This window comes from Nomascus leucogenys, chromosome 23 (assembly GCF_006542625.1).
Source record: "Nomascus leucogenys isolate Asia chromosome 23, Asia_NLE_v1, whole genome shotgun sequence".
NCBI classification, from domain to species: domain Eukaryota; kingdom Metazoa; phylum Chordata; class Mammalia; order Primates; family Hylobatidae; genus Nomascus; species Nomascus leucogenys.
Genome location: NC_044403.1, coordinates 33729792 through 33756320, shown reverse-complemented (window position 1 = coordinate 33756320; position 26529 = coordinate 33729792). Strand labels below are relative to the sequence as shown.

Sequence of the window (26529 nt, the reverse complement as noted above, 5' to 3'; positions counted from 1 at the left end):
AGTTTCTCAGAAAATCCCGGGAACTCAGTTTCCAGCCCCGGTCCTCCCCCTCCCATCCCCGTAGGCCCCAGAGTGGTGGGTCTTCGCCCTGAGTCCCTCCTTAGCATAAACCCTCAGGGCCACCATGGAAAACAGAGGCACTCCTTATCACTCAGGACATTCCAGGGACTTAAGAAGGGACAAAGGTCAGACCTCTCTTTGGGTAAAGTTAATTCTTCATTGCACATGATTGGACACCTTTGAAGATTACAGGCTTGTAAGTATTGTATAACAAGAGTCAGCCAACTGTGGTCCTTGGGCCAAGTGCAGGGGCCCAGTGTGGCAGCTGTCTGATTTGTAAATAAAGCTTTATTGGAACACAGCCATGCCCATGCATTGCCTGTGACCACGTGGTGCATAGTTGCCCATGTGCTCATGCATGGCCATAGTGTCTAAAATAATTACCATCTCATCTTTTACAGAAATATTTCACTGCTTCTTATTTTCTCAGCGTGGGTTTGTCTGATGTTTGCTTGTGGTCATATTCGTCACCCATTTTGGCAGGAATCTCACAGGAGTGACACTGCTTCTGTCCTGCTGGGCACATGATTTCAGTTTCCCCATTTCATTCCCTTGTAATTAGCCGTATGGAGGTAGTTGAGATGATGTGTCTGTTCTCACTGCTCCTCCACCCAGCAGTTTGTTTGTTTTTTTTTTTTTTTTTTGAGACGGAGTCTCGCTCTATCACCCAGGCTGGAGTGCAGTGGCGCGATCTCGGCTCACTGCAAGCTCCGCCTCCCGGGTTCACGCCATTCTCCTGCCTCAGCCTCTCCGAGTAGCTGGGACTACAGGCGCCTGCCACCACGCCCGGCTAATTTTTTTGTATTTTTAGTAGAGACGGGGTTTCACCGTGGTCTCAATCTCCTGACCTCGTGATCCGCCCGCCTCGGTCTCCCAAAGTGCTGGGATTACAAGCGTGAGCCACCGTGCCCGGCCGTTTGTTTCTTTATTTATTGAGACGGAGTCTTGCTCTGTCGCTCAGGCTGGAGTACAGTGGTGACATCTCGGCTCACTTCAGCCTCTGCCTCCTGGGTTCAAGCAATTCTCCCAGCCCCAGTCTCCCCAGTAGCTGGGATTACAGACACCTGCCACCACACCTGGCTAATTTTTTTTAATTTTTAGTAGAGACGGGGTTTCTCCATGTTGGCCAAGCTGGTCTTGAACTCCTGACCTTAAGTGATCCATCTGTCTCAGCCTCCCAAAGTGCTGGGATTATAGGGATGAGCCACCGCACCTGGCCTCCACCCAGCAGTTTAGCACTCATTGATACTTTTTTTTTTTTTTTTTGGCATGATCTCGGCTCACTGCAACCTCCACCTCCTGGATTCAAACGATTCTCCTGCCTCAGCCTACTGAGTAGCTGGGGATTACAGGCATGCGCCACCACGCCCGGCTAATTTTGTATTTTTTAGTAGAGGCGGGTTTCTCTGTGTTGGTCAGGCTGGTCTTGAACTCCTGAACTCAGGTGATCCGCCCGCCTTGGCCTCCCAAAGTGCTGGGATTATAGGTGTGAGCCACCACACCCGGCCTCCAACATTTTATTGTGAAAAACTTCAAACATACAGCAATGTTGAAAATGCTCTGTAAGGCAATGTGAAATGCAATGTGAAAATGTTTTGGGAGGCTGAGGAGGGCGGATCACGAGGTCAGGAGTTCGAGACCAGCCTGACCAGCGTGGAGAAACCCCATCTCTACTAAAGATAGAAAAATTAGTTGGGCATGGTGGTAGGTGCCTGTAGTCCCAGCTACTCGGGAGGCTGAGGCGGGAGAATCGCTTGAACCTGGGAGGTGGAGGTTGCAGTGAGCCTAGACTGTGCCATTGCACTCCAGCCTGGGTGACAGAGTGAGATTCCAGCTCAAAAAAAAAAAAAAATTAAATTCCTTCTCCCCCAAGCACAAGTCTGTGAGACTTTTTTACATCTTTAAGTTTTGTTACAGAAGTGTTGTGTTTACTGTAACAAATTTTAATAGTAGAAAAGTTAGAAATGTAGAAAGCTCCCCTTAGATCCACACCAAGGGTAAAAGTTCTCCAAGAATTTTATCAATGCATATTGCCTCGTGTCAGCCCACACACTCCTCTAAATGTACAGATGCGACCTAAAATGAGATGCACCTGCCCTGCCCTCAGACGTCTCCCCCTGCAGTCCACAGCTACCTTCACGTGGCCTCTTAGGTACCTCAAGGGTAAAAGGATTTTAACCTTTTATTATTATTATTATGAGACAGTCTCACTCTCTTGCCCAGGCTGGAGTGCAGTGGCACAATCTTGGCTCACTGCAACCTCCACCTCCTGGGTTCAAGCGATTCTCTTGCCTCAGCCTCCCGAGTAGCTGGGATTACAAGCATGCGCCACCACATCCTGCTAATTTTTGTATTTTTAGTAGAGACGGGGTTTCGCCATGTTGGCCAGGCTGGTCTCGAACTCCTGACCTCAGATGATCTGCCTGCCTTGGTCGCCCAAAGTGTTGGGATTATAGGCGTGAGCCACCGCACCTGGCTCACTGCAACTGCAATCTACCTCCCGAGTTCAAGCGATTCTTGTGCCTCAGCCCCTCCCGGGTAGCTGGGACTACAGGCGTGCACCACCACACCCAGCTAATATTTGTATTTTTAGTAGAGACAGGGTTTCACTGTGTTGGTCAGGCTGGTCTCGAACTCCTGACCTCAGGTGATCCACCCACCTTGGCCTCCCAAAGTGCTGGGAGTACCGGCGTGAGCCACTGTGCCCGGCCTAACCATTTTTGATATAACTTTTCTTGACTGTGTCAAAACTGCTTGCTGTATCAATAGACTCAGCTTAGGTAATGGAAGTCACTGTTGCTGTATCAATAGACTCAGCTTAGGTAATGGAAGTCACTGTGTGGGCTCATGTGCACACAGGCCCTGACTGCGGGACGCAAGGTGCTGCTGGGGTCTTGTGCTCATGCGCCCAGGTTGGGGTGGATGGGGCAGTTTGTCAGGACAGGCAGGCTGGTTTGCAGAAAGGGCAGCTGGGCTTGGCCTCTCCATGTGCCTTCTCGGGCAAACGCCATGGAACGTCTGCGGGTAGCTCCATCACCTGTCCATCTCTTCAGTGTTTTTGAGGTGTCAGCTCAGTGCCAGCCACAGAAACGAGGCGGCTGGAGGCCCTGCCTTCCCCGTCAGTCGCTAACCACCGAAAGCATGTCCTGTGCCTGCCACAAGCAGTTAGGCTTCTCTTGCACACCTGGGTCTCGATGAGGGTCTTAGAGTCTAAAGCTGATGCACTCTGGTCCAAAGCCAGCACTGCCCACCGAGTAGCCTTTGAGTCCCAGAGCACATTTAGAAACCCTGGACCAACTTGGCCGGGCGCGGTGGCTCACGCCTGTAATCCCAGCACTTTGGGAGGCCGAGGCGGGCGGATCACGAGGTCAGGAGATACAGATCATCCTGGCTAACACAGTGAAACCCCGACTCTACTAAAAATACAAAAAAATTAGCCGGGCGTGGTGGCGGCGCCTGTAGTCCCAGCTACTCAGGAGGCTGAGGCAGGAGAATGGCATGAACCCGGGAGGCGGAGCTTGCAGTGAGCCGAGATCGCGCCACTGCACTCCAGCCTGGGCGATACAGTGAGACTTCGTCTCAAAAAAAAAAAAAAAAGAAAAAGAAACCCTAGTCTAACTCAACCAACACACTCCAGGTGCTCTGCTCTTTATGGGGGCCCAGAGTGGGGCCTGAATGCTCGGGGGGGTCTCCCTGGATTGATGGGGGACACAGAGCCCACCTGAGCAGCCAGAGCTGCGCATGAGGAGTGACTGTGGGCCCTGTTGCCAGGCAGGGACATGAGCGTCGCAGAACGCAGGGACAGGCCTCTGGCCATGGCCAGCCTTGGAGAAGCCACTCTAACCTCAGCCCCTCCCTGTGCACCTGTGTGTGGTCTGCCCACAGTCTGGTGCCTCATTCCAGGGCTGCCCAGCTGGTCCCCTGAGTTCCCCCAGGACTCCCACCCTGATATCTTCCTAGCTGGAGCCAGGCCTGGGGACCCCCCTCTGCCCCAGCATTCCCATCCTCTTGCTTAAATCTCCCCCAGGAGCCCAGTACCTGCTCAACAGATACCCAGGATGTCCCCCACTTCCTGCCTTAACTGGGCTCTCTTCCCTGCAGACCTTGCCTCCCCAGGCCTTGGAGACCCACCCTCCTGGTGTCCTCCTCTCTTCCTAGTGGACCTCAGGCTGCAGGTGACCTTGACCCTCCTGTGACCTCTGCTGCCTCAGCCCTGCCCCTGTGCTGCCATCCTTTACCTTCACAGACAGCCTTGGAACCCCATCTCTCCAGGGGATGCCACCATCCATACCGTCCCCTACCCCATCTCACCTGGGCACCCTTGAGGGTGGCAGGAAGTGAGGGTGGCATGGACACAGGCTGCCCATTCTGCAGATCTTTTTTTGTTTTTTGAGACAGAGTCTCGCTCTTGTCACCAGGCTGGAGTGCAGTGGCGCAATTTCAGCTCACCGAAACCTCCGCCTTCTGACTTCAAGTGATTCTCCTGCCTCAGCCTCCCGAGTAGCTGGCACTACAGGCATGCACCACCGTGCCCAGCTAATTTTTGTATTTTTAGTAGAGACAGGGTTTCACCATGTTGGTCAGGATGGTCTCAATCTCTTGACTTTGTGATCTGCCTGCCTCGGCCTCCCAAAGTGCTGGGATTATAGGCGTGAGCCACCAAGCCCAGCCTCTTTTTTTTTTTTTTTTTTTTTTTTTGAGACCGAGTTTCGCTCTTGTTGCCCAAGCTGGAGTGCAAAGGTGCAATCTCAGCTCACTGCAACCTCCACCTCCCGGGTTCAAGCAATTATCCTGCCTCAGTCTCCCGAGTAGCTGGGATTACAGGTGTGCACTACCACACCTGGCTAATTTTTTTTGTATTTTTAGTAGAAACGGGGTTTCACCATGTTGGCCAGGCTGGTCTTGAACTCCTGACCTCTGGTGATCCGCCCACCTCGGCCTCCCAAAGTGCTGGGATTACAGGCGTGAGCCACTGTGCCCAGCTCTGCAGATCTTTTTTGGATGGAGTCTCGCTCTGTCGCCCAGGCTGTGGTGCAGTGGTGCAATCTCGGCTTACTGCAGTCTCCGCCTCCTAGGCTCAAACGATCCTCCTGCCTCAGCTTCCTGAGGAGCTGGGACCACAGGTGTGCACCACCATGCCTGCCTAATTTTTTGTATTTTTGGTACAGACGGGGTTTCAACATGTTGCCCAGGCCAGTCTCGAACTCCTGAGCTCAAGTAATCCTCCCAGCACAGCCTCCCAATGTGTTGGGATAATTGACATGAGCCACCACCACACCTGGCCCTGTTCTACTGATAATGAGCTGAGACTAACCTGCAGGGCCACAGGACACCCCATGAGCTCAGCAGCCCCCCTTGCGCTCACACAGGCCTACATGGCTGTAGGCTGGACCCTGGCTTGGCCTCACCCTTGGGACAAGAAGGGCTGGCCGGGGTGAGGCTAGACCACGAGGGCTCTGACAAGAGGACCAAGCACTGGGGCCCCGAGCCTGCCCCACTGGAGACTGAGGCCACCTCTGCCCGCAGGTCTTTGAAGGTCGGCCTGCAGATCTCCCTGGACTACTGGTGGTGCACCAATATTGTCCTTCGAGGGGTGGAAGAGGTTTGTCCTGGTGCCCTGGGCACGAGGTGGTGGGCTGGGTGGGACTGAGGAGGCAGCCACCTGTCCCCATGTGTTCTCCCCATGCCTGTGGTCAGAACAGCCCGGGCTACTTGGAGGTGATGTCTGCGTGTCACCAGCGGGCAGCTGATGCCCTGGTGGCAGGTGCCATCAGCAACGGGGGCCTCTACGTGAAGCTGGGCCAGGGGCTGTGCTCCTTCAACCACCTGCTTCCCCCCGAGTACACCCGGACCCTGCGCGTGCTAGAGGACAGGGCCCTCAAGCGGGGCTTCCAGGAGGTGAGTGCTGCGCTCAGGCAGAGGGAGGTGGGGCCTCTGGCAGTGGCCCCAGGCTGCTCTGAGCACCTGTCCTTCCAGGTGGACGAGTTGTTCCTTGAGGACTTCCAGGCCCTGCCCCATGAGCTCTTCCAGGAGTTTGACTACCAGCCAATTGCTGCCGCCAGCCTGGCACAGGTGCACAGAGCCAAGCTGCACGATGGCACCAGCGTGGCCGTGAAGGTATATGGGGGCTGCCTTATTCAGCAGTGGGCTGGGAGGGGCACATTGGGGCCCCACGTCCTCACCACACCCTCGCCCAGTGCAGGTGCAGTACATCGACCTGCGGGACCGCTTCGATGGGGACATCCACACCCTGGAGCTCCTGCTGCGGCTCATTGAGGTCATGCACCCCAGCTTTGGCTTCAGCTGGGTCCTCCAGGTACCGCCCCACCCCTTCCCCAGCCGGCAGGAGCAAGCACGTAGGCAGAGCTGGTAGGAGCAGCTGCTAGGCAAAGCTGGTCCTCAACCACCATCTGGCCCCCAGGACCTGAAGGGGACCCTGGCCCAGGAGCTGGACTTCGAGAATGAAGGCCGCAACGCAGAGCGCTGTGCGCGGGAGCTGGCACACTTCCCCTACGTCGTGGTGCCCCGCGTGCACTGGGACAAGTCCAGCAAGGTGGGCTGGGCCAGGCCCTTGGGGTGGGCACAGCGCCGGGCCTGCTGAGCCCAGCCTCTTGCTCTCCCCAGCGCGTGCTCACTGCCGACTTCTGCGCCGGCTGCAAGGTCAACGATGTGGAGGCCATCAGGAGCCAGGGGCTGGCGGTGCAGGACGTGAGTGCGGGGGCGGGGGCAGGGGCGGGTCAGGGCGGGCTGGTGCTGCGTCCACTGCAAGGCCTCTCCTCTCCCCAGATAGCAGAAAAGCTCATCAAGGCCTTTGCTGAGCAGATATTTTACACGGGCTTCATCCACTCGGATCCACACCCTGGCAACGGTAGGAAGTGACCCCGGGGGTGGGGGTCTCGGGTTGGGCGCGGTGCGACCTAAGAGGCTGTATCCCTAGTTCTAGTGCGGAAAGGCCCGGACGGGAAAGCGGAGCTGGTGCTGCTGGACCACGGGCTCTACCAGTTCCTGGAGGAGAAGTGAGCGCGGGTGGGTGGGCGTGGGGCAGGGCAAGCCTCTCCTGCCGCAGGGGGCTCATGGCTGCGGGCCCATCCACACCCAGGGACCGCGCAGCCCTGTGCCAGCTGTGGCGGGCCATCATCCTGCGGGACGACGCCGCCATGAGGGCGCACGCAGCCGCACTGGGGGTGCAAGGTGAGGGCGTGCGGGGATGGCCTGGGCACCACAGAAGGGAGGCGGGTGGCGCAGAGCCCAGCTCAGAGCCCCCTCGCTCCCCAGACTACCTCCTGTTCTCCGAGATGCTCATGCAGCGCCCCGTGCGCCTGGGGCAGCTGTGGGGCTCGCACCTACTGAGCCGCGAGGAGACAGCCTACATGGTGGACATGGCTCGCGAGCGCTTCGAGGCCGTCATGGCGGTGCTCAGGGCGCTGCCGCGGCCCATGCTGTTGGTGCTGCGCAACATCAACACCGTGCGCGCTATCAATGTGGCCCTCGGCACCCCCGTGGATCGCTACTTCCTTATGGCTAAGAGGTCGGTGGCCCGAGGAGGCGCCCCGGCCGTGGTGGGGCTGGTGTGGGGCTGACACGGCGCTAACGCGGGTGTGTGCAGGGCCGTCCGGGGCTGGAGCCGCCTGGCGGGCGCCACGTACCGGGGTGTCTACGGCACCAGCCTCCTGCGTCATGCCAAGGTCGTCTGGGAGATGCTCAAGTTTGAAGTGGCGCTCAGGTGAGTGGCCGTGGGGCAGGTGGGTGACAGGGGCCTGCTCCCCACCCACGTGTGACCTGTGACCTGACCCACGCAGGCTGGAGACCTTGGCCATGCGGCTGACCGCCCTCCTGGCTCGTGCTCTGGTCCACCTGAGCCTCGTGCCCCCAGCAGAGGAGCTCTACCAGTACCTGGAGACCTAGAGTGCAGCCGCCCAGGGCCGGCGGGGCCCTTTTCACCTTGGGCCGACGGAGGTGGCGGGGCTAGAGGTGTGGACACCCCGAGCCCCGTGGGCACTCGCATTGGGGGACTGTGACAGCAGCTGGGCCAGGAGGCCGTGTAATGACCACACACTCCTCTCACGCAAAAATGTTTTTCCTTGTGTTTTGTACAAAAATGGGGGTGGGAGGTAGTGCGGTGTGCTGGTGGTGACGGCATCCACGGGGCTAGAAGTGGGCGGTGACGCGGTCCGTCTCCAGCAAGTCGTCCAAGATCTGCAGGGGATGGACGGGTGGATGGGTGGGTGGGGATGCGCGCGGAGGGGCAAGACGCGCGGTGGGGCGGGGCGCGCACTCACTATGTCGGGCGTGGTGCCGATCTTCTTGGCCAGCTCGCTGCGCTCCATGGTGCTCAGGTACAGGTAGCGGTTGAGCAGCTCCCCATCCAGCACGTTGCGCACGGCATTCTGGAGGGTGCGGCGGTCCACGTGCAGCATCCTGGGGCGTACAGGCACGGGTGTCAGGGCAGGCTGGGGTGGAGGGGTTGCTGCACAGGGGCGGGGCTGGGGCTCACCGGAAGGCGCGGGGGTTGAGGCCGGCGTGGTGTGGCAGCATGGTGGTCAGTGCGTTCTGCAGCATCAGCAGCCGCCGGTAGGTTTTCTCCTGCATGGGCAGCAGCAGCCCGATGCCGCCGTCCAGGGTGGCTGCCGGGGGGAGGGGGTTTGGTGTGAGCCAGGCCAACCCTAGGCCCCTCCCCGCCCCCGCCCAGACACACCTGCCCCCCCCACTCACCAAACCACGTGATGTGCTTATTCTCCCATACGACCGACTTTTTGCTGAGACCCTCAGTGGCCCCCCGGCACGGGGTCCTCCAGAACGTGTTCACGTGGGCACCCACGTGGAAGTCCGCCCGGCGCAGCAGGCGCATGCCCCCGAAACTCTCCTTGGCTAGACCAGAAAGGCCTAGGGTCACCGCTAGCCCAGCCCCGGCCCAGGCAGAGGGGGTGGAGGAAGCACTCACCTTCTGGCAGGTACATGTACACCATGAGGTTGCGGTCGCGGTCAGACACTGGGGAGCAGAGGCCCAGGGTTAGGCCCAGGGTTAGCCCCGGCCACCCCCAGAGCCTCAGCTCCCCAGGGCCCTGCCCACATACCCAGAAAACCCAGCTGGGCATTGTCCACCATGAAGTCCACGCTGTACACCTCCAGGGGCTTGGCATCCTGGGGGCGGGAAGGGGGCGTCAGAGGTGCCTTGGGCGGGTACCCACCCAGACACCAGCACCACGGCCACAGGCGTACCCGCGACACCAGGCTCAGCGTCTTGCTTTCCTCCTGGTAGCGCAGCAGTGAAATGCTCTTCATGACGTCGGCTGCCAGGATGAAGTTCTTGACGCTGATCATCTGGTGGATGTAGAGCTGCGTGTCGATGAAGGCCATGCCTGTCAGCTCACTGGCCCGCAGGCTCCACAGAAAAATCTGGGGGCGAGGGGGAGGGTGAGCGGAGGCGGATGTGGAGCCAGGTAGGGGTGAGCCCGGGGACACACGCTGGGTGGGACTGGCACACCTTCTGGCCGATGGCCGACACCAGGTGGCCATTGCAGTGGCACAGGGCGGTCACGGGCCCCTTCTGCTCCTTCTCGTAAAGGACTTTGAACTTGTTCTTGGTCAAGGGCTGGCCGGGCTCGGGCACCACCTCAATCACATCCATGATCAAGATCTGGAGGGCATGCGTATGGCTGCGGGATGGCTGTGGGGATGGCAGAGGGGCTGCCTGCTCCCGCCCCCACTCACTGGCACCTTACCCGCCCTCGGCACGTGACCTCCTCCCCCTGCATGAGGCAGGTCCCGGCGGCCACGTAGCCTTTGAGGCCCGACACGGTCTCCTCGCTGCGCAGCGACACTGTCTTCATGCAGGTCACATGCTCCCACTCCTGCAGCTCGATCCTGCGGGGGCCGGGGGCCTCAGGATGCTGCCCAGAGGCCTTGGGCAGACCCCACCCCGGCCCAGCCTCACCTGGCATTGGGAATAGCCTCCCAGCTGACCGGGGAGATGAGCTGGATGGAGAAGGCCTCCTGCTGGGGGTGGATGTACCGCTCATCTGTGGGGACCAAGGGTGACAGTCAGGGTGGGGCTTCCCCAAGATGGGGCTGAGGATGGGCGTGTGGTGTGGGCGCCACCACCTCTCTCGATGGTCTCAAACTCCTTCTCCTCGCCAGTCATGCGTGGAATGCGGGCACACGGCGTGTTGGTGCTGGTGGCCACAGCATACACCTGTGGGTTAGTGGGGGTCACACACCAGTGGCCTGGCCAGGCCCAGAAGGTCCCTGGTGGGGTGGGGGTGGGGGTGGGGGCAGACCTTGGACTCCACGTGGTAAGCCACATAGTGGGCTGTGCAGCGCAGTGGGATCTTCCTGACAGGCCATGGGGCATCATAGGACAGGTAGGCAGGCAGGACACTGATCCTCAGCTCGCCCTGGGGTGGGGGCACAGGGTTGGGATCCAGGGCTAGCCAAGGGCAGGGGCAGGCAGGCCCAGGCCACCAAGAGCCCTGGGATGTTGCCTTCAGCTCTGTGGGAGCAGGGGTGGGTGAGGGACAGCTGTGTCCAGGCGAGGTCCTGGAAGGGGGCTGCTGCTCAGCCTCTGGGGCTCCTTCTGTCCATTTTCCCAGGCTCAGCTGGGGCTAGGGATGCTGGCCACGGGATGGGAAAGCTAGGCCAGGAGGGCACTGGAGGCTGCAGACAAAGGGCAGCCCACAGACTGCCATGCTGGGGACTGAAAACCAGGCAGAGGGAGCCAGGGCTGCCCTCTTTCACGGACAGTCCTGAGTCCTCAGGAGCCCAGGAAGCACTCACCGCATCCCAGTCAGGGTCTCAAGTGACCTGGTGGTGTGGTGGCTTAAATAGGGAACCAGGATCAGAAAGCCTGTGTGCCCTCCCAAAGTCACAGAGCAGCCAAAAGGCAGAGCTAGCACTCAAGTCAGCTCTCCTGAGAAGTGTGGAGGCCAGGCCCTGTAAGGGCTTGCCCGGCGAGCCAGCAGAGCAGTGGTGGGGATCCCAGGGGCTGCAGCCCCAACTCCCAACCACCCCTTTCCAGACCTTTGGAGCACCAAGTCACAGGTTCCAACTCCTCAGCCTCAACCCCATCGCTCTCTGGACACTCCTTCCTGGTCCTCAGGGTGGAGCCAATGGTTCCTTCTCCTGTCCCCTCCCCCTCAGCCCCCAGCTGGGGCAGCATCACCCAGTGCTGCTGGGAACCGGCCGGGCCCCACCTGTCTGTTGAAGTACAGGAAGCCGCGGGGACAGTTGACATTATGGAATGGAGCAAAAGAGTCGACGGGGCCATCGATGGCCATGGGGTGTAGCCGCAGAGCCCCTCGGCCGGTCACCAGGAGCCAGTGAGGGGAGGGGCCGCAGATGAACACCTGGGGGCAGGCACCATGAGGATGCTGTGGATGAGGCCGCGTCTCCCTTCTACCACAGACCCCTGCAAAGGCGCTGGCCTACCCCTGAGTAGCCATAAATATCCTCGAAGTAGCGGAAACGCGCCACACGGCCCCGGGCCCCGGCCCCCTCCTCCGTGCCGCCACCTTCTGCCTTCTTCTTGGATGGCTTTGGCTTCTTCTCACGGAAGTTGATGTTGTGAGGGACCTGGCGGGGGAACCATGCAGGTCCAGGGGCTGCCGGTCTGAAACCCACACCTTGTACCACACCCACCCCACGCCCCAGCAGTCCAGCCACTGGCACCTTCTTAAAGCGGACTTTGAGATTGCCCTGGCCGAGCTGAGAGTCGTGGGGGAAGGCCTCGTAGATAAGCAGCTCTTGGTCCACATGCACCTGGCAGGATGAGGGGGGGCTATGGAGGAACGGGCAGGGCCATGGAGAAGATGGGATGGGCCATGGGAAGAGGTGGGCTGTGGGTAAGGGGCGGGGCTGTGGGGGAGATGGGGTGGAGCCATGGGAAGGGGCGGGGCTGCGGGGAAGATGGGGTGGAGCCATGGGAAGGGCAGGGCTGTGGGGGAGATGGGGTGGAGCCATGGAAGGGGCGGGGCCAGGGGAAGCTGGGAAGGGGAGGCCAGGCCACGCGTGCTCACCAGCAGGTAGGGCCTGCTCTGGCGGCTGCCCAGCGCCACCAGCAGCACCTCCTTGACGAGGGGCAGCTCCCCCTGGCGCGTGGCCTCCTCCCTGCGGGCCTCGCCCTGTGTAGTGGGCTGTCCAAAGGAGCTGTCCACGAGGACCCGCTGCCCCACAGGGAAGTTCTTCACCAGGAACACCAGCCGCCAGTCGGGGAGCTGGTAGATCTGCGGGGTGGGCAGCAGTCAGTGGAGGCAGGTGGGTGGAGCCAGCTGGGCCACAGTGCAGGGCACTACCTACCTCCATGGTGCCATTCTCCCGCACCAGCAGGCACCAGTGGGTAGGCTCTGCCCGGAAGGGTGCAGGGTCCCGGTCGGCAGGGGGCTGGCTGCTTCTTCGGGCCTCCTCCTTGCTAGGGCTGAAGAGGGAGCCTGAATCCCCATACAGCATCTCCTCCTCGTCATCCACTGTGGGGCTGGGGGCCAGCAGAGGGTCACAGACAGCCTGCCAGCCACAGGGACCCAAGCCCCTACCTGCGCCCCCGGCCCCCACGCACCTAGTCTCTGAGCCCAGGCCCTCGGCCTCCGAGCCGCTGCGGCCCCCGAGCTCGTCACGGGCCCCTCCCAGGCGGCTCTCAGTGGTGAACATGCCGCTGAGGTCTCGGTACAGGCACAGCGTGATCACCTTGGACTGCTGCAGGGAGAGGGGTGGGCTCAACGGTGGGCAGGGGGCGGAGACAGGTGGGCACCGGGAATGAGGGGGCCTACATGGTGTAGCGGGGGCTTGTGCAGCGCCAGGCGGTGGTGGCGGCCACTGTAGGAGTCACTCTTCAGCAGGAACATGGTGACGTGGCCCTCGGCACTCATGATGACCACATAGGGGTCGGCCACTGCGCACTGCACGATGGGGGCGCCCAGGTCCACAGGGATGAAGTGCAGCTGATTCACTGTGGGCACGGGGCAGTCAGCACGCGCCTCCCCAGGGCCCAACCACCCCCCCACCATCCCCACCCACCTACCTCCTTCCAGTAGGTGGATGCCCAGGGCCCAACCATCCCCCCACCGCCGTCCCCACCCACCTACCTCCTTCCAGCAGGCGGATGCCCAGTGGTGACACTTGGACAATGTAGCGGTTGTCCCCGATGTTCCCAGCAAAGACCGTGGGGCCCTGAGTGGCGAAGCCGCTGGTGTCCAGCTCCATGATCTCCTGCCCCGTCTGCAGGATCTGCGGGAGACAGCTCTGAGGGAGGCGCCCCCGCAGGGGACCCCAGCCCCAGGTCCCAGGCCCTGCCCCTCACCATGGTGGAGTCTTCCCGGCTCAGAATCAGGAATCCGTGTCTGCGGCAGTCGTCGTCTGCTTCAGGGGTGCTGGGTTCCTGCTCTGTGCCCTCCCCCTTGGGATTGTCCTCCTGTCAGGGCCAAAGGTGAGCAGGCTGGAAGCCACAGTCCAGCGAAGGCGGGCACACAGGTGCGACCTGGGCCCCCCCAGCCTACGAGAAGGCAGTACCGGTCCCATCCCAGGGCCTCCCTGCAGCGGGCTCGCACCTACCTCCTCCTTACGCACTGGGGCGATGACTGTCCACATGTCATAGCAGCCGGGAAGCTCAAAGGTTGTCACCACCTGGGGCCGGATGCTCTTCTAGAATGATGATGGGGTGGGGGTGTGATGGGGGTGTGAGCCCACCCAGGTCCCACCAGGAGGTGCCTGCCCCCTACCTGCCCACACACCTGCAGCACTGACAAAGCCCCGTTCTTCCCGTGGCCGGAGCAAACCACAATCTCCAGGTCCGGCTCAGGGCTGTTCTGAAACTGCACAGGACTTGGGGGTGAGGACTATGCCCCCCACCCCCCCACTCCAGCCCCTGCCCCCAACCCCGACCCCAACCCTGGGCACCTCTTCAGAGAGGAAGGCAGGCTCGCCCATGGCGGCATTGGCGCAGGGTCCGATGTTAAGGATGCTGTCACACACCTGCGGCACAGCAACAGTCAGGGGCCCGCTGGGGGGCACTGGCTGGGATGGGGGCGCTGCTGCCTCAGACTCACCTCAAAGGAGTAGGTGGCCAGCTGTGTGCCCGACTGGGCCTCGCTGCCATACACTTCAATCTCGTCCACCTCGTCCTGCGGCACTGACTTGCCCGCAGCTGCACACAGAGAGCCCACCTGAGTGCAGCCCTGGGTCACCCGGCCCTCACCTGACCAGCCCTGGGTCACCCGGCCCTCACCTGACCAGCCCTGGGTCACCCGGCCCTCACCTGACCAGCCCTGGGTCACCCGGCCCTCACCTGACCAGCCCTGGGTCACCCGGCCCTCACCTGACCAGCCCTGGGTCACCTGGCCCTCACCTGACCAGCCCTGGGTCACCTGGCCCTCACCTGACCAGCCCTGGGTCACCTGGCCCTCACCTGACCAGCCCTGGGTCACCTGGCCCTCACCTGACCAGCCCTGGCCCGGCCCTCACCTGACCAGCCCTGGGTCACCTGGCCCTCACCTGACCAGCCCTGGCCCGGCCCTCACCTGACCAGCCCTGGGTCACCTGGCCCTCACCTGACCAGCCCTGGCCCGGCCCTCACCTGACCAGCCCTGGGTCACCTGGCCCTCACCTGACCAGCCCTGGCCCGGCCCTCACCTGACCAGCCCTGGGTCACCTGGCCCTCACCTGACCAGCCCTGGCCCGGCCCTCACCTGACCAGCCCTGGGTCACCTGGCCCTCACCTGACCAGCCCTGGCCCGGCCCTCACCTGACCAGCCCTGGGTCACCTGGCCCTCACCTGACCAGCCCTGGCCCGGCCCTCACCTGACCAGCCCTGGGTCACCTGGCCCTCACCTGACCAGCCCTGGCCCGGCCCTCACCTGACCAGCCCTGGGTCACCTGGCCCTCACCTGACCAGCCCTGGGTCACCTGGCCCTCACCTGACCAGCCCTGGGTCACCTGGCCCTCACCTGACCAGCCCTGGCCCCCCCCCCCCCCGGTCACCTGGCCCTCACCTGACCAGCCCTGGGTCACCGGCCCTCACCTGACCAGCCCTGGGTCACCCGGCCCTCACCTGACCAGCCCTGGGTCACCTGGCCCTCACCTGAGCGCAGCCCTGGGTCACCTGGCCCTCACCTGACCAGCCCTGGGTCACCTGGCCCTCACCTGACCAGCCCTGGCCCGGCCCTCACCTGACCAGCCCTGGGTCACCTGGCCCTCACCTGACCAGCCCTGGGTCACCTGGCCCTCACCTGACCAGCCCTGGGTCACCTGGCCCTCATCTGACCAGCCCTGGGTCACCTGGCCCTCACCTGACCAGCCCTGGGTCACCTGGCCCTCACCTGACCAGCCAACCGTTGCGTCCACTCGCTTCTTCTTTGAGGGAGGCTCTTCCTGTGAGGCAGGAAGGGCACTGAGTGGCATGCTACAGCGGTGCCCACATGAAGGGTGGTGGCCCGATGGGCCCAGGAAACCCACCTTGTCGGCAGCCTCACGGACAGCACTGGCCGGGGGCTCCTGCAGCTTCTCCGTGTACTTGAGGAGGAGGGAGTTGCCCAGGCGAGAACCCAGGAACAGGTACCCGGGCTCCATGGTGACCATCTGAGGGAGGGCAGGTGTGTGAGGGCGGGGCCAGGCCTGGACCCAGAGCCAACCCCTAGTCCCAGCTCACTCACGCTGGTAGTGAGGACACTGGCGGCCGCCTTGTCAAAGTGGAACGCTCGGACACTGCGCATGCCGTCGGTGATGAGGGTCAGCACATAACTGGGGGCAGGGAGAATTCTGAGTTGGGGATGGAGACCCCGGGGGAGTGAAGGGGGCCAGGGGACCCCAGGGGACTTGTGGGGAGTGGTGCGGGCAGAGTCCATGGGCGGGGGAGGGGCTCACATCTCGCCACCCTTGAGAGAGATGACCATCTTGTCGTAGGAGATGAAGGTGGCCTGGGCGCAGTCCAGGGTGATCCGCACACCCTCCTGGGTGCCTGTGGGGTGGGTGGTCAGGCCGACTAGGCAGGCCCAAGCTGTCCCTGGCCCCACCCCAGCCACCCCACACTCACGAAGCGGGAAAGCCGTGGTGCCTGTGGTGAGGCTGTTGAGAGCCACGCCGTACGGGGGGACGCTCTGGTTCAGGTACAACAGCGAGTTGACGGCAAACACCACCACCCCACCTGGAGGTGGACACAGGCTGGTGGGCAGGCTCAGTGCTCCCTCCACACACTCCCCTATCCACTCCCAGGACACACACCTATGGGCTTGGGCACAGCCAGAGCCTGGGTGCAGTCAAAGGGCAGGCTGGTGAGGGACCAGATGACGGGGTGCACCTTCTGTGTGATGTTCAATGAGATGGCCACAATGGAGCACGTGTCCTGCCGCACGGCCACGCGCCTGGGGATGCCAGTGGGTCAGCCAGGGGCCTTGCCTCCCCGCAGAGACCCAGGCCCAGCTCCTCCGAGCAAGCCCCGCCCCCAGGCCCTACCCCACAAGCCCTACCCATACCCCATAATCCCCGCCCCAAACCCCATAAACCCCACCCCAGGTGGAGGCAGCTGGGGGGCCCACAGCGCAGAGGGGCCTCCTTAGGGGGCTCACCCAGGCCAGGTCTGGTTGGGCTCGAACAGGATGAGCAGGGTGGGCTCGTAGTAGCCATGCAGGAACTGCAGGTCGATGATGTTGAGCAGCTTCTCGTCTAGGGCCCGCACATCGATGATGTAGCTGGGCAGGAAGCTGGACCTCTGCCTGGGGGGCCAGGGACTTCAGCAGGAGAGGAGGGGATGCGGGGAGGGGAGCTCGGGCTCTGGCGCCCGCCAACCGGAGCACCACGGCCTGCCTCAGCTGGCACTCACCCCTCGCCCACGAGCCCCTCGTGCTCCTCAGCCAGGCTCTCCCTGCGGAAGGGCAGGACCACCAGCCGTGTGCCGTAGACAAGCATGGCTGCGCAGCGCCCATCGGGGTCCACCCGCACTCGCGGCGTGTGTACATTCTGCACAAAACCATCCTGGGGGCAGAGGGGGCATCAGCCAGGCCCAGCATAGGAGACCCCAAGGGAAGCACTTGGGGCAATAGAACCCAGCTGCAGGGGGAGGGAGGGTGGCTGGGCTGGGGCCTGGGTGGGGGCGGGGGCATGGCCCTACCCGAAGCTCAGGCTCCTCAAAGTAGTGCAGTGACAGGGTCTTCAGGTCGTGGGTGCCCGGGTCGTACTCCACCACAGACAGCTGGGGTCAGAGGGCACAGCCGTGGCTGCCGACTGCCTGTCCTGACAGTGTCGCACCCGGCAACCAATGGCTGTGCCCAGGCCCACCCCACCAGGCCCTGGCACCCACTCCCACGCTTTGACTAGGCCCACCCCGCCAAGCCTACCACTCACCTTGGCATCCTTGAAGCTTAGGAGCAGGGCATCCCTCTTGGCTCCTGCCAGCTGCACGCTGGCCATGGACATGACGTTGCCGAAGAAGGAGAAGGAGGCAGCAAGCTCGAGCTTCTCCCGGTGGGCCTTCCCCTCTAGGGGAGCGCCAGGGCTCAGGGTCAGGGCCCAGCCATGCCTGGCACCCGCACAGCCCCAGGCCACCCCACCACACTCACCTGTGCTCCGGTCATTCTTGGTCAGAGCCTGGAGAGAAGAGAAAGAGAGGGCAGTGAGGGGCCACATCTGGCAGCTCACCTCATCCAGGGAACGAGAAAAGACCACCAAGGCTGGCCCCTGCCTCCTGGGAGCTCTGTCCAAACCCTCTCTGTGGCAGGGAGGGAGGGAGCAGACCAGAGGCTTCTGGAGACAGCTGTGCACAACCCCCCACAGTGACCCCCGTTCATGTTCTCACGCCCACGGCCCAGCCCTGGCACAAGCCCCTCTCCAGGAAACCCTTACCTCATGGCTCCCTAGCAGCCAGGAAACCCCTACCTCACGGCTCCCTAGCAGCCAGGCCCTGTGCGGCAAGCACTCAGGGTTAGAGTGCACTCTGTCTGTGTCTGCACACCCCCAAACCTGCCTGGTTGCACACCCATAGCAGCCTAGCCCCGGCCCCTGGGTCCGAATGTCACAGGACAGGAAGCCAGAGCCAAGGGATATCTGTAGCTACTGATCTGTGTGCTTGTTAGAGAAGAGGAAGCCCTGAGCTATCCCAACGCCTCGGGCTCCCCCAGGCTGCCTCTCTGTCTCCTCCCTTTTCACTGCCCTCCCAGAATGATAAGACGCTGTGTGTTCTTTGCTACTAAGTAGCTAGTTTAACTAGCTAGCAGATTTACATGCCATTGCCTCAAGGCAAGGGAAAAGTGGGTTTTTTTGTTTTGTTTTTTTGTTGTTTTTTTGAGACGGAGTCTTACTCTGTCACCCAGGCTGGAGTGCAGTGGCACGATCTCGGCTCACTGCAACCTCTGCCTTCTGGGTTCAAGTGATTCTCCTGCCTTAGCCTCCCGAGTAGCTGGGATTACAGGCCTCTGCCACCACGCGCAGCTAACTTTTGTATTTTTAGTAGAGACAGGGTTTCACCATGTTGGCCAGGCTGGTCTCGAACTCCTGACCTCAGGTGATCGACCTGTCTCGGTCTCCCAAAGTGCTGGGATTACAGGCGTGAGCCACCTCAAGGTCTTGTGCTATGGGGAGGGCATCTTGGAAGCTAGTTAACAGATACAGAAGAGGCATCCACAAACCAATACCCATCTCACAGCGACAAGGGCAACTCCAGGGCTTCACCCGCAAATTCTACCAAAGGTTTCAGAAGTAACGACAAACTTAAAAACAAAAAACACACCCACTCATGTGGGGCTGACGGTACCGCAGGCGACTCAGGCCACCCCAACAGCCCACAGACAGGTGGGACAGGAAGTGACACCAACCTCTTCAAAACACCTGCAGATGAGCCCAGTGACAAGCAGGGATATTATAACACAACTGGGTTGAGTTATTCCAGGAACGCAAAACTAGTTTTCCACAAGAACAGCCATCACTAAACTTACCATGCTGTCAAAATGAAGGAGAAAAATCATGTCATTTTAATGGATACAAAAAAGCATCTGATAAAAGCATTCATGATAAAAACTCCTAGTAAAGCAAAAATAGGAGGAAAAATTTTTGTTTCTTTGTTTGAGACGGAGTCTCACTTTGTTGCCCATCCTGGAGTGCAATGGCGTGATCTTGGCTCACTGCAACCTCCACCTTCCAGGTTCAAGCGATTCTCCTGTCTCAGCCTCCTCAGTAGCTAGGATTACAGGCACGCACCACCACGTCCGGCTAATTTTTGTATTTTTAGTACAGACAGGGTTTTGCCATGGCCAGGCTGGTCTTGAACTCCTGACCTCAAGCAATACATTCACCTTGGCCTCTCAAAGTGCTGGGATCACAGGCATGAGCCACCACGCCAGGACTTTGTTTTTTGACACAGGGCCTCACTGTCTCCCAGGTTGGAGTGCAGAGGAGCAATCATGGTTCACTGCAGCCTCGACCTCCTGGGCTTAGGTGATCCTCCCACCTCAGCCTCCTGAGTAGCTGGGACACATGTGAGTCACCACACCTGACTAACTTATTTATTTTTTAAATTTTGAGACAGAGTCTCACTCTGTCACCCAGGCTGGAGGGCAGTGGTGTGATCTCAGCTCCCTGCAACCTCTGCCTCCTGGGTTCAAGCAATTCTTCTGCCTCAGCCTCCCAAGTAGCTGGGATTACAGGCATGTGCTACCAGCCCGGCTAATTTTTGTATTTTTAATAGATAGGGTTTTGCCATGTTGGCCAGGATGGTCTCGAACCCCTGACCTCAGGTGATCCACTCACCTTGGCCTCCCAAAGTGCAAGGATTATAGACATGAGCCACCGCGCCCAACTTCCTTAATCAAATAAAGGGCATCTACAAAAAGTCTACAGCAATGTGGTGCTGGGAGTGAAACGTTACAAGTTTTCCCTCTTGAGGCCGGGCACAGTGGCTCATGCCTGTAATCCCAGCACTTTGGGAGGCCGAGGTGGGTGAATCACCTGAGGTCAGGAGTTCAAGACCAGTCTGGCCAACATGGTGACATAGTGAAATCCCGTCTCTACTAAAAATACAAAAATTAGCCAGGTGTGGTGGCAGGTGCCTGTAATCCCAGCTACTCAGGAGGCTGAGGCAGGAGAATCGCTTGAATCCGGGAGGCGGAGGTTGCAGTGAGCTGAGATCACGCCATTGCACTCCAGCCTGAGGTACAAGAGAGAGACTTCGTCTCAAAAAAAAAAAAAAAAAAAAAGTTTTCCCTCTTGGTCGGGACCAGCCAAGGACACCTGATCCACCCTGCCAAGTATAAGGTCAATATACAGAAATCAACTGCACTTCTGTGTACATGCAAGAAACAGGGGTAATCACTCAGAAGAATTTTTTTTTTTTTTTTTTTTTTTTGTGAGACGGAGTCTTGCTCTGTTGCCAGCCTAGAGTACAGTGGCACAATCTCGGCTCACTGCAAGCTCTGCCTCCCGGCTTCAAGCCATTCTCCTGCCTCAGCCTACCGAGTAGCTGAGACTACAACTGCCTGCAACCACGCCCAGCTAATTTTTTTTTTTTTTTTTTTTGTATTTTAGTGGAGTCGGGGTTTCACCATGTTGCACAGGCTGGTCTTGAACTCCTGAGCTCAGGCAATCCACCCGCCTCGGCCTTCCAAAGTGGTGGGATTACAGGCGTGAGCCACTGCGCCTGGCCACCACTCAGAAGGATTTTAAGAAAAATGTGTACATAGTCAAATGGTCTAATGTCTAACTGGCATCTTGGGGAAAAGAGGACAGAATCAATAGCTAAAGAAATAGTGACCAAAGGCTGGGTGCGGTGGCTCACGCCTGTAATCCCAGCACTTTGGGAGGCCGAGGCGCGCATATCACGGGGTCAGGTGATCGAGACCATTCTGGCTAACACGGTGAAATCCCGTCTCTACTAAAAATACAAAAAAATTAGTCGGGCGTGGTGGCGGGCGCCTGTAATTCCAGCTACTCGGGAGGCTGAGGCAGAAGAATCGCTTGAACCCAGGAGGTGGAGCTTGCAGTGAGCCGAGATTGCGACACTGCTCTCCAGCCTGGGTGATAGAGTGAGACTCCATCTCAAAAAAAAAAAAAAAAAGAAAGAAAAGAAAAAAAACCTTGAAAATTTGAGTAAGAGGATGTTTACAGGGTTTCAAAATAAGTCCCTACAAGATACGTTTAGTTACAAAAGGAAGAAATAACCTTACGATGGGGGAACCCAGGCCAACACTACCCAACCAGGCATCAAAGCATCAGCATCCAGTCATGAGGCAAAGGCCTCCAGCCGCCTCCTGAAAGCTGATGGGGTGCTGTGTGCCTCTGCTGTGGTGTTCCTGTCAAAAATACAAATGTCTCATCTAAATACCTCGGAATTTCTTGGCTGGGCACAGTGGCTCACACCTGTAATCCCAGTACTTTGGGAGGCCAAGGCGGGTGGATCACTTGAGGTCAGGAGTTCGAGACCAGTCTGGCCAACATGGTGAAACCCCATCTCTACTAAAAATACAAAAAATTAGCTGGGTGTGGTGATGCACGCCTGTAATCCCAGCTACTCAGGAGGTTGAGACAGGAGAACTGCTTGAACCCAGGAGGCGGAGGTTGCAGTGAGCTGAGATTGCGCCACTGCACTCCAGCCTGGGCAACAAGAACGAAACTCTGTCTCAAAAAAAAAAAGGGACTTTTATTAATTTCAACAGTGTTGTATATTTTCTTCCCCATAAAGGGGCCTTTTATGCTACCCAAGGCCACATGCTTGCCTATTTCCTATCCATGCCTTCTCCTCCCTCTCTCTGCAAAGCAGCAGCGCCTCAACACCCTGAGGTACAACTGGCCTTGCTTCTTGCCTCCCCGGAGACTGAGGTGCCAGCAGACACCCCCACCCTCCTCACTGTGCCCATGTTCTGTGCCTGCCTTCCCGTGGCCATGGGTGAGCGGGTCACACTCAAGCCAAGCCAAGCCTGCACTAGATTCTCTGGGACCGATTCAAGACAGCTGCATGAGGCCGGGCACAGTGGCTCAAGCCTGTATTCCCAGAGCTTTGGGAGGCCCAGGCAGGTAGATCGCCTGAGGTCAGGAGTTTGAGACCAGCCTGAGCAACATGATGAAACTCTGTCTCTACTAAAAATTAGCCAGGTGTGGTGGTGGCGCCTGCAGTCCCAGCTACTCAGGAGGCTGAGGCAGGAGAATTGCTTGAACCTGGGAGGCAGAGGTTGCAGTGAGCTGAGATCGCACCGTTGCACTCTAGCCTGGGTGACAGAGGAAGACTCCGTCTCAAAAAAGAAAAAAAAAGACAGCTGTATGAAAGGTGGCTGTCTCCCTCCCTCTCCAGGTGAATCTGGGCTGGAGGCTGCCTTTAGGGCAGACTGTGGTGGCCGGGACGGTGCCCTCCTGGTCTAGCCCTTAAAGTGACTGGCAGCTTCTGCCTTAGCCTCCTAGGGCTCTGAGTTCCTGCAAGAAGCTCAACTACAACAACACCACCATGCTGCCAGGAAAACCAAGCTAGCCATGCTGGGACAGGGGAGAGTGGAGGGATGGCGTGGGGGTAGGGAAGACACATCTGGCCTGTCCCCAGCTCTTCAGGTCGTCCCTGTCAAGGCTCACCCTGGTGGAGGAGAGCCAAGGGCTCCCCATACCCTGAGGAATCCCTGAAAACCTGGCTTCCAGGTGTGCGATTATGATGAAAGACCTCGTTTGTATATTCCAGGGCAGTTTGTTACAGAGCCACGACTAGACTGACCCCAGGAGGATGGCTTGGGCACAGAAGTTCGAGGCCAGCCTGGACAACATAGCAAGACCCCGTTACTTAAAAACAAAAAACAAAACAGAAGAAAACCTCTTTTCCTGCCATTTATGGCTCCATTTCTTGCTTCAGTTCACGCACATCTCCTCCAGAGTTGTCTTTGTTCACTGTTCCTGACACTCCTCCTCTGCTGAGCTCTTACCCCTGCTACCTTCAGACCACAACCCCTCATGCCACCAGACTGCCCTGTCAGAGTCACCAGGCATCACCTGAGGCTCAGCAGGGTGGAACCCAGTGTAGAGTCCCTCCCAGCTGCCTTCCCTGGGCCTTCAGGGCCCTGTCCAGCTTTCCCCCTGCCTTCCAGGCCATGCCACCTCCAGCTATTTCATGGCCTCTCATCTCCCCAGTCTCTCAATGTTGGGGTGCCCCAAGATCTCAACCAGTTTCCAAGGGCAGACACCAACCCCAGGCTGAAGACTCTGACTTGACCTCCATACCAGACCTCAGTCCTCAACTCCAGACTCTTGCATGCACCCTCCTGCTCTGCACTGCTGCCTGATGTGGAATGAGCTCCTCGGCTGATCTACGGTGGCCAGCATCCAAGGCAGCACAATGTCCCCTGCAGTGAATGCTGGGAGGTGTTGCACCCTCCGCAACCCCCACCAGGGTTGGTAGATATGACCAGTAGAATATGACAGAAGGTTAACAGTGTATTACTACTACTTCTTTTTTTTTTAGATGGAGTTTTGCTCTGTCACCCAGGCTGGAGTGGAGTGCAATCTCAGCTCACTGCAACCTCTGCCTATGGGTTCAAGCAATTCTGCAGCCTCCTGAGTAGCTGGGATCACAGGTGCCTGCCACCACACCCGGGTAATTTTTGTATTTTCAGTAGACACAGGGTTTTGCCATGTTGGCCAGACTGGTCTCGAACCCATGACCTCAGGTCATCCACCCGCCTAGGCCTCCCAAAGTGCTAGAGTGCTAGGACGATAGGCGTGAGCCACTGCACCTGGCCTTTTTTTTTTTTTGAGATAGGGTCTCACTCTGTTGTCCGGGCTGGAGTGTAATGGTGCAATCATAGCTCACTGCAGCCTTGACCTCCTGGGCTTGAGTGGTCCTCCCGCCCTGGCCTCCCATGTAGCTAGGACTACACACAGGCCACTATGCCCAGCTAACTTTTATATTTTATATTTGGGCGAAGCACAGTGGTGCACTCCTGTAATCCCGGCACTTTGGAAGGCCAAGGTGAGTGGACTGCCTGAGCTCAGGAGTTTGAGACCAGCCTGGCCAATGGGGCGAAACCCTGTCTCTATTAAAAATACAAAAAAAAATTAGCCGGGCGTGGTGTCACACACCTGTAATCCCAGCCACTGGGTGGAGGGTTTAGGGGGCTGAGGCACAAGAATTGCCTGAATCCACGAGGCAGAGGTTAAAGTTAGCTGAGATCACACCACTTCATTCCAGCCTGAGTGACAGAGCAAGACTCCATCTCACCAGGAAAAAAAAAAAAAAAAAAAAATTATTTGTAGAGATGGGGTCTTGCTATGTTGCTCAGGCCAATCCTGAACTCCTGGCCTCAAGCAATCATCCCACTTCAGCCTCCCAAAGTGTGGGACTATAGGTGTGAGCCAATGCACCCAGCCTGAGATTCGTTACAGGACTCACCGTGGCTTCAGTCTTGGTGAGTCTCTCATTGTGAGGGAGGCTGCTATGTTGTGAGCTGCCCCAGGGAGGGGCCCATGTGGTGAGGAACTGTGGCCTCCTGCCAATAGTGTGTTAGGAGCAGAAACTCCAGCCCTTGTCAAGCCTTCAGAGGACGGGAGCCCTGGCCAGCAAACACATGTGTATGCTGGGGTAGGAGCCCAGGAGGGTTGGCCTCCTTTGGCCTGCGCTTCTGACCCATCTGCCTGCTGGGTCAGCCCCTATTCACAACCCTCTTGTGGTTCCTCCCTGCTTTGCGGAGAATAGTCCTGACCACGGCCTACCCCCCTCCATCCCCACCACAATATCCACTCTATACCATGGCCACACTGTGCATGACTCTCCACCCTCAACTGCTTTGGGCCTGTGCACAGGCTGTTTCTTCTGCCTGGAACACCCTCCTCTCACCATCCCTGGGCCTGGGTAAGAGTTACTCCTCCTTTCAAGAACAATGGAGGAACTGCCTCTTGCAAGTTGCCTTCCTGGACCAGCTTTCAACCCTCTGGCAACCAAAACACCACTGTATTTCCCAAACCCTTGAGGCGTGTGCCCCACCGTACCAAGACTCCTGTCAACAGTCTGTCCCCATCCTAGACCTGGCCCTGTTCCTTACGCTAGGAACGTCCTTCCCCCGACAAACTCCCGCTCTGCCTCAGACAGGCTCTTCTGATCATGCGACTGGAAATACAGTCTCCTTCCTTCACTCCTTCATCCCCGCAGCAGTGCAGGGGCAGGTGTGTTTATTTAGATGTTCCCCTTCCCCAAGTGTCTGCAGGTATCTGTGCCACCCAGCACACAGCGGGCGTTCGCTCCTTCCAAACAACTTGCTGAAAAAACGGAAGAGCAAACAAGACGGCTAGGGCAGCGCGCCCTCCCCGGTGGGGTCGGAAGGGAGGCAGAACAGGGTAGCAGCTATGAGAAAGGATCTGAGCACAAGAGACGCAGGGTCATATCTTGTTGGCTCCTCAGGCTGGGGAACCTTAAGCAAATCACTGAACTTGTCTGGGGCTGGGCTCTTCCATCTGCAACCGGGGGCGGTGAGAGCACCCACGTCGCGGACAGCGGGGAGGGCTCCCAGGGCCCGACCTACCTCGGCGTCGCGGTTGAGGCGGTACACGTAGAGCTGCGAGGTCCCGGCCACCACGAGGTTGCGCTCGCTGTTGTTGAAGAAGTTGCAGTACATGGAGAACTCCAGGCCGGTGGGCGGATGCGCCTGTTTGTACACGGCGTACATGACGCCAACCCGGGCTGCTCAAGACGGGGAGACGAAGGGTGAGCGGGGTCGCCCACACAGGAGCCCGGCCCCGCACCGCGCCCCTCCCTGGCCTCGCGCTGCCACCTCAGCCGCCCGCCCGGCCGCCCACCTGGCAGTTGCAGCCGACTCGAGGGGAACCGGGACAGCAGCGAACTCGCTCCGGCCGGGCCCAGTAGCTGGGCGCGAAGGTTCCGGGCTTCTGCGCCTGCGCAGCGCCGCCGCGTGAGCGTGGCTGCAGGGACGACAGCGGGCCCTGGTGGCCCGGGATGCGGGCGGCTGGCGGCTGGGCTCCGGGCTGGGCGTCTGGACCCCAAACCCCTAGCGCGCGAAGTGCGGGGTCTCCGCTGCGGGCGGAGCAGCGGGGGTGGGAAGCCGCAGGGGCGCCGGCTGCAGCGACTCGGGGTCGGCCAGGGGTGCGTCCGCGCCAGACCCAGGAAGGCTGCAGGGAGAAGCGACTCCGCTCGTAGCCCCCGGGTTCAGGGGGCTGCGCCGGGATCCGGAAGAGGGGGCGCGGCGCCTCGCCAGTGTGTGGGGCTTCCAGAAAGCTTCCTAGAGAGGCCGCACGCCCCCTCTGCCCAGTGTCCCCGCGCAGAGCGACCCCCGCCGCCAACACTCCCGCGGAGGACCCCGCGGGTCCGCGAGCCCAGCGCTGTCCGCCCGCCTTGCTCACTGCTGCCTACCCAGGGCGGGCCCAGTGCCAGCTTCCAGGAGCTTGGATCCTGGATCAGGCACGGGCCTAGGACGTAGAAACGGAATCATGAGAAATAAAACAAGAAAGTATCGTTACGCCCAAGAAAATGTGTGTTTTTGTTGCATCCAAATCTACTCACTTGCTCATTGGGCAGTGGGG

At 59.5% G+C, this 26529-nt stretch overlaps 2 protein-coding genes across 13 annotated transcripts in view; one reads left to right on the top strand and one right to left on the bottom strand.

Annotated features, from left to right (window-relative positions):
• Window positions 1–8132, top strand: part of ADCK5 (aarF domain containing kinase 5) — a 29293-nt gene extending 21161 nt beyond the window's left edge. For 2 of the 7 annotated variants that reach the window (XM_030804973.1, XM_030804970.1), the window contains 11 exons: window positions 5587–5662; window positions 5758–5958; window positions 6037–6177; window positions 6263–6376; window positions 6482–6613; window positions 6685–6768; window positions 6847–6928; window positions 6998–7076; window positions 7160–7588; window positions 7667–7783; window positions 7860–8132. In XM_030804973.1, the coding sequence (XP_030660833.1) occupies window positions 5587–5662; window positions 5758–5958; window positions 6037–6177; window positions 6263–6376; window positions 6482–6613; window positions 6685–6768; window positions 6847–6928; window positions 6998–7076; window positions 7160–7588; window positions 7667–7783; window positions 7860–7965 (1561 nt within the window). In that variant the 3' untranslated portion in view covers window positions 7966–8132. Of the gene's footprint in view, window positions 1–4161; window positions 4236–5586; window positions 5663–5757; window positions 5959–6036; window positions 6178–6262; window positions 6377–6481; window positions 6614–6684; window positions 6769–6846; window positions 6929–6997; window positions 7077–7159; window positions 7589–7666; window positions 7784–7859 lie in introns of all 7 variants that reach the window. The other 5 variants (XM_030804972.1, XM_030804976.1, XM_030804975.1 and 2 more) reach the window with 5 other exon arrangements.
• On the bottom strand, window positions 8120–25866 carry CPSF1 (cleavage and polyadenylation specific factor 1). 6 transcript variants are annotated; one of them, XM_030804961.1, is made up of 38 exons: window positions 25789–25866; window positions 25515–25672; window positions 17598–17625; window positions 17383–17516; window positions 17150–17230; window positions 16862–17013; window positions 16608–16754; window positions 16264–16403; window positions 16076–16186; window positions 15907–16000; window positions 15696–15783; window positions 15499–15621; window positions 15363–15414; window positions 14094–14191; window positions 13945–14019; window positions 13779–13859; window positions 13600–13689; window positions 13349–13459; window positions 13134–13275; window positions 12819–12997; window positions 12608–12744; window positions 12352–12526; window positions 12072–12278; window positions 11725–11814; window positions 11485–11628; window positions 11250–11402; window positions 10338–10454; window positions 10162–10252; window positions 9995–10079; window positions 9783–9924; window positions 9545–9697; window positions 9280–9456; window positions 9135–9201; window positions 9002–9049; window positions 8773–8928; window positions 8555–8684; window positions 8340–8478; window positions 8120–8256 (listed from the first exon to the last, which is right to left on the bottom strand). In XM_030804961.1, the coding sequence occupies exons 2-38, from the start codon at window positions 25656–25658 to the stop codon at window positions 8209–8211; spliced, it is 4329 nt and encodes a 1442-aa protein (XP_030660821.1). In that variant the 5' UTR covers window positions 25659–25672; window positions 25789–25866; the 3' UTR covers window positions 8120–8208. The 6 variants fall into 6 exon arrangements, with proteins under 6 accessions (XP_030660821.1, XP_030660822.1, XP_030660823.1 ...); XM_030804962.1 differs by having other exon boundaries at window positions 12608–12741; XM_030804963.1 differs by having other exon boundaries at window positions 13615–13689.
• Window positions 25867–26529: the final 663 nt, after the last annotated feature.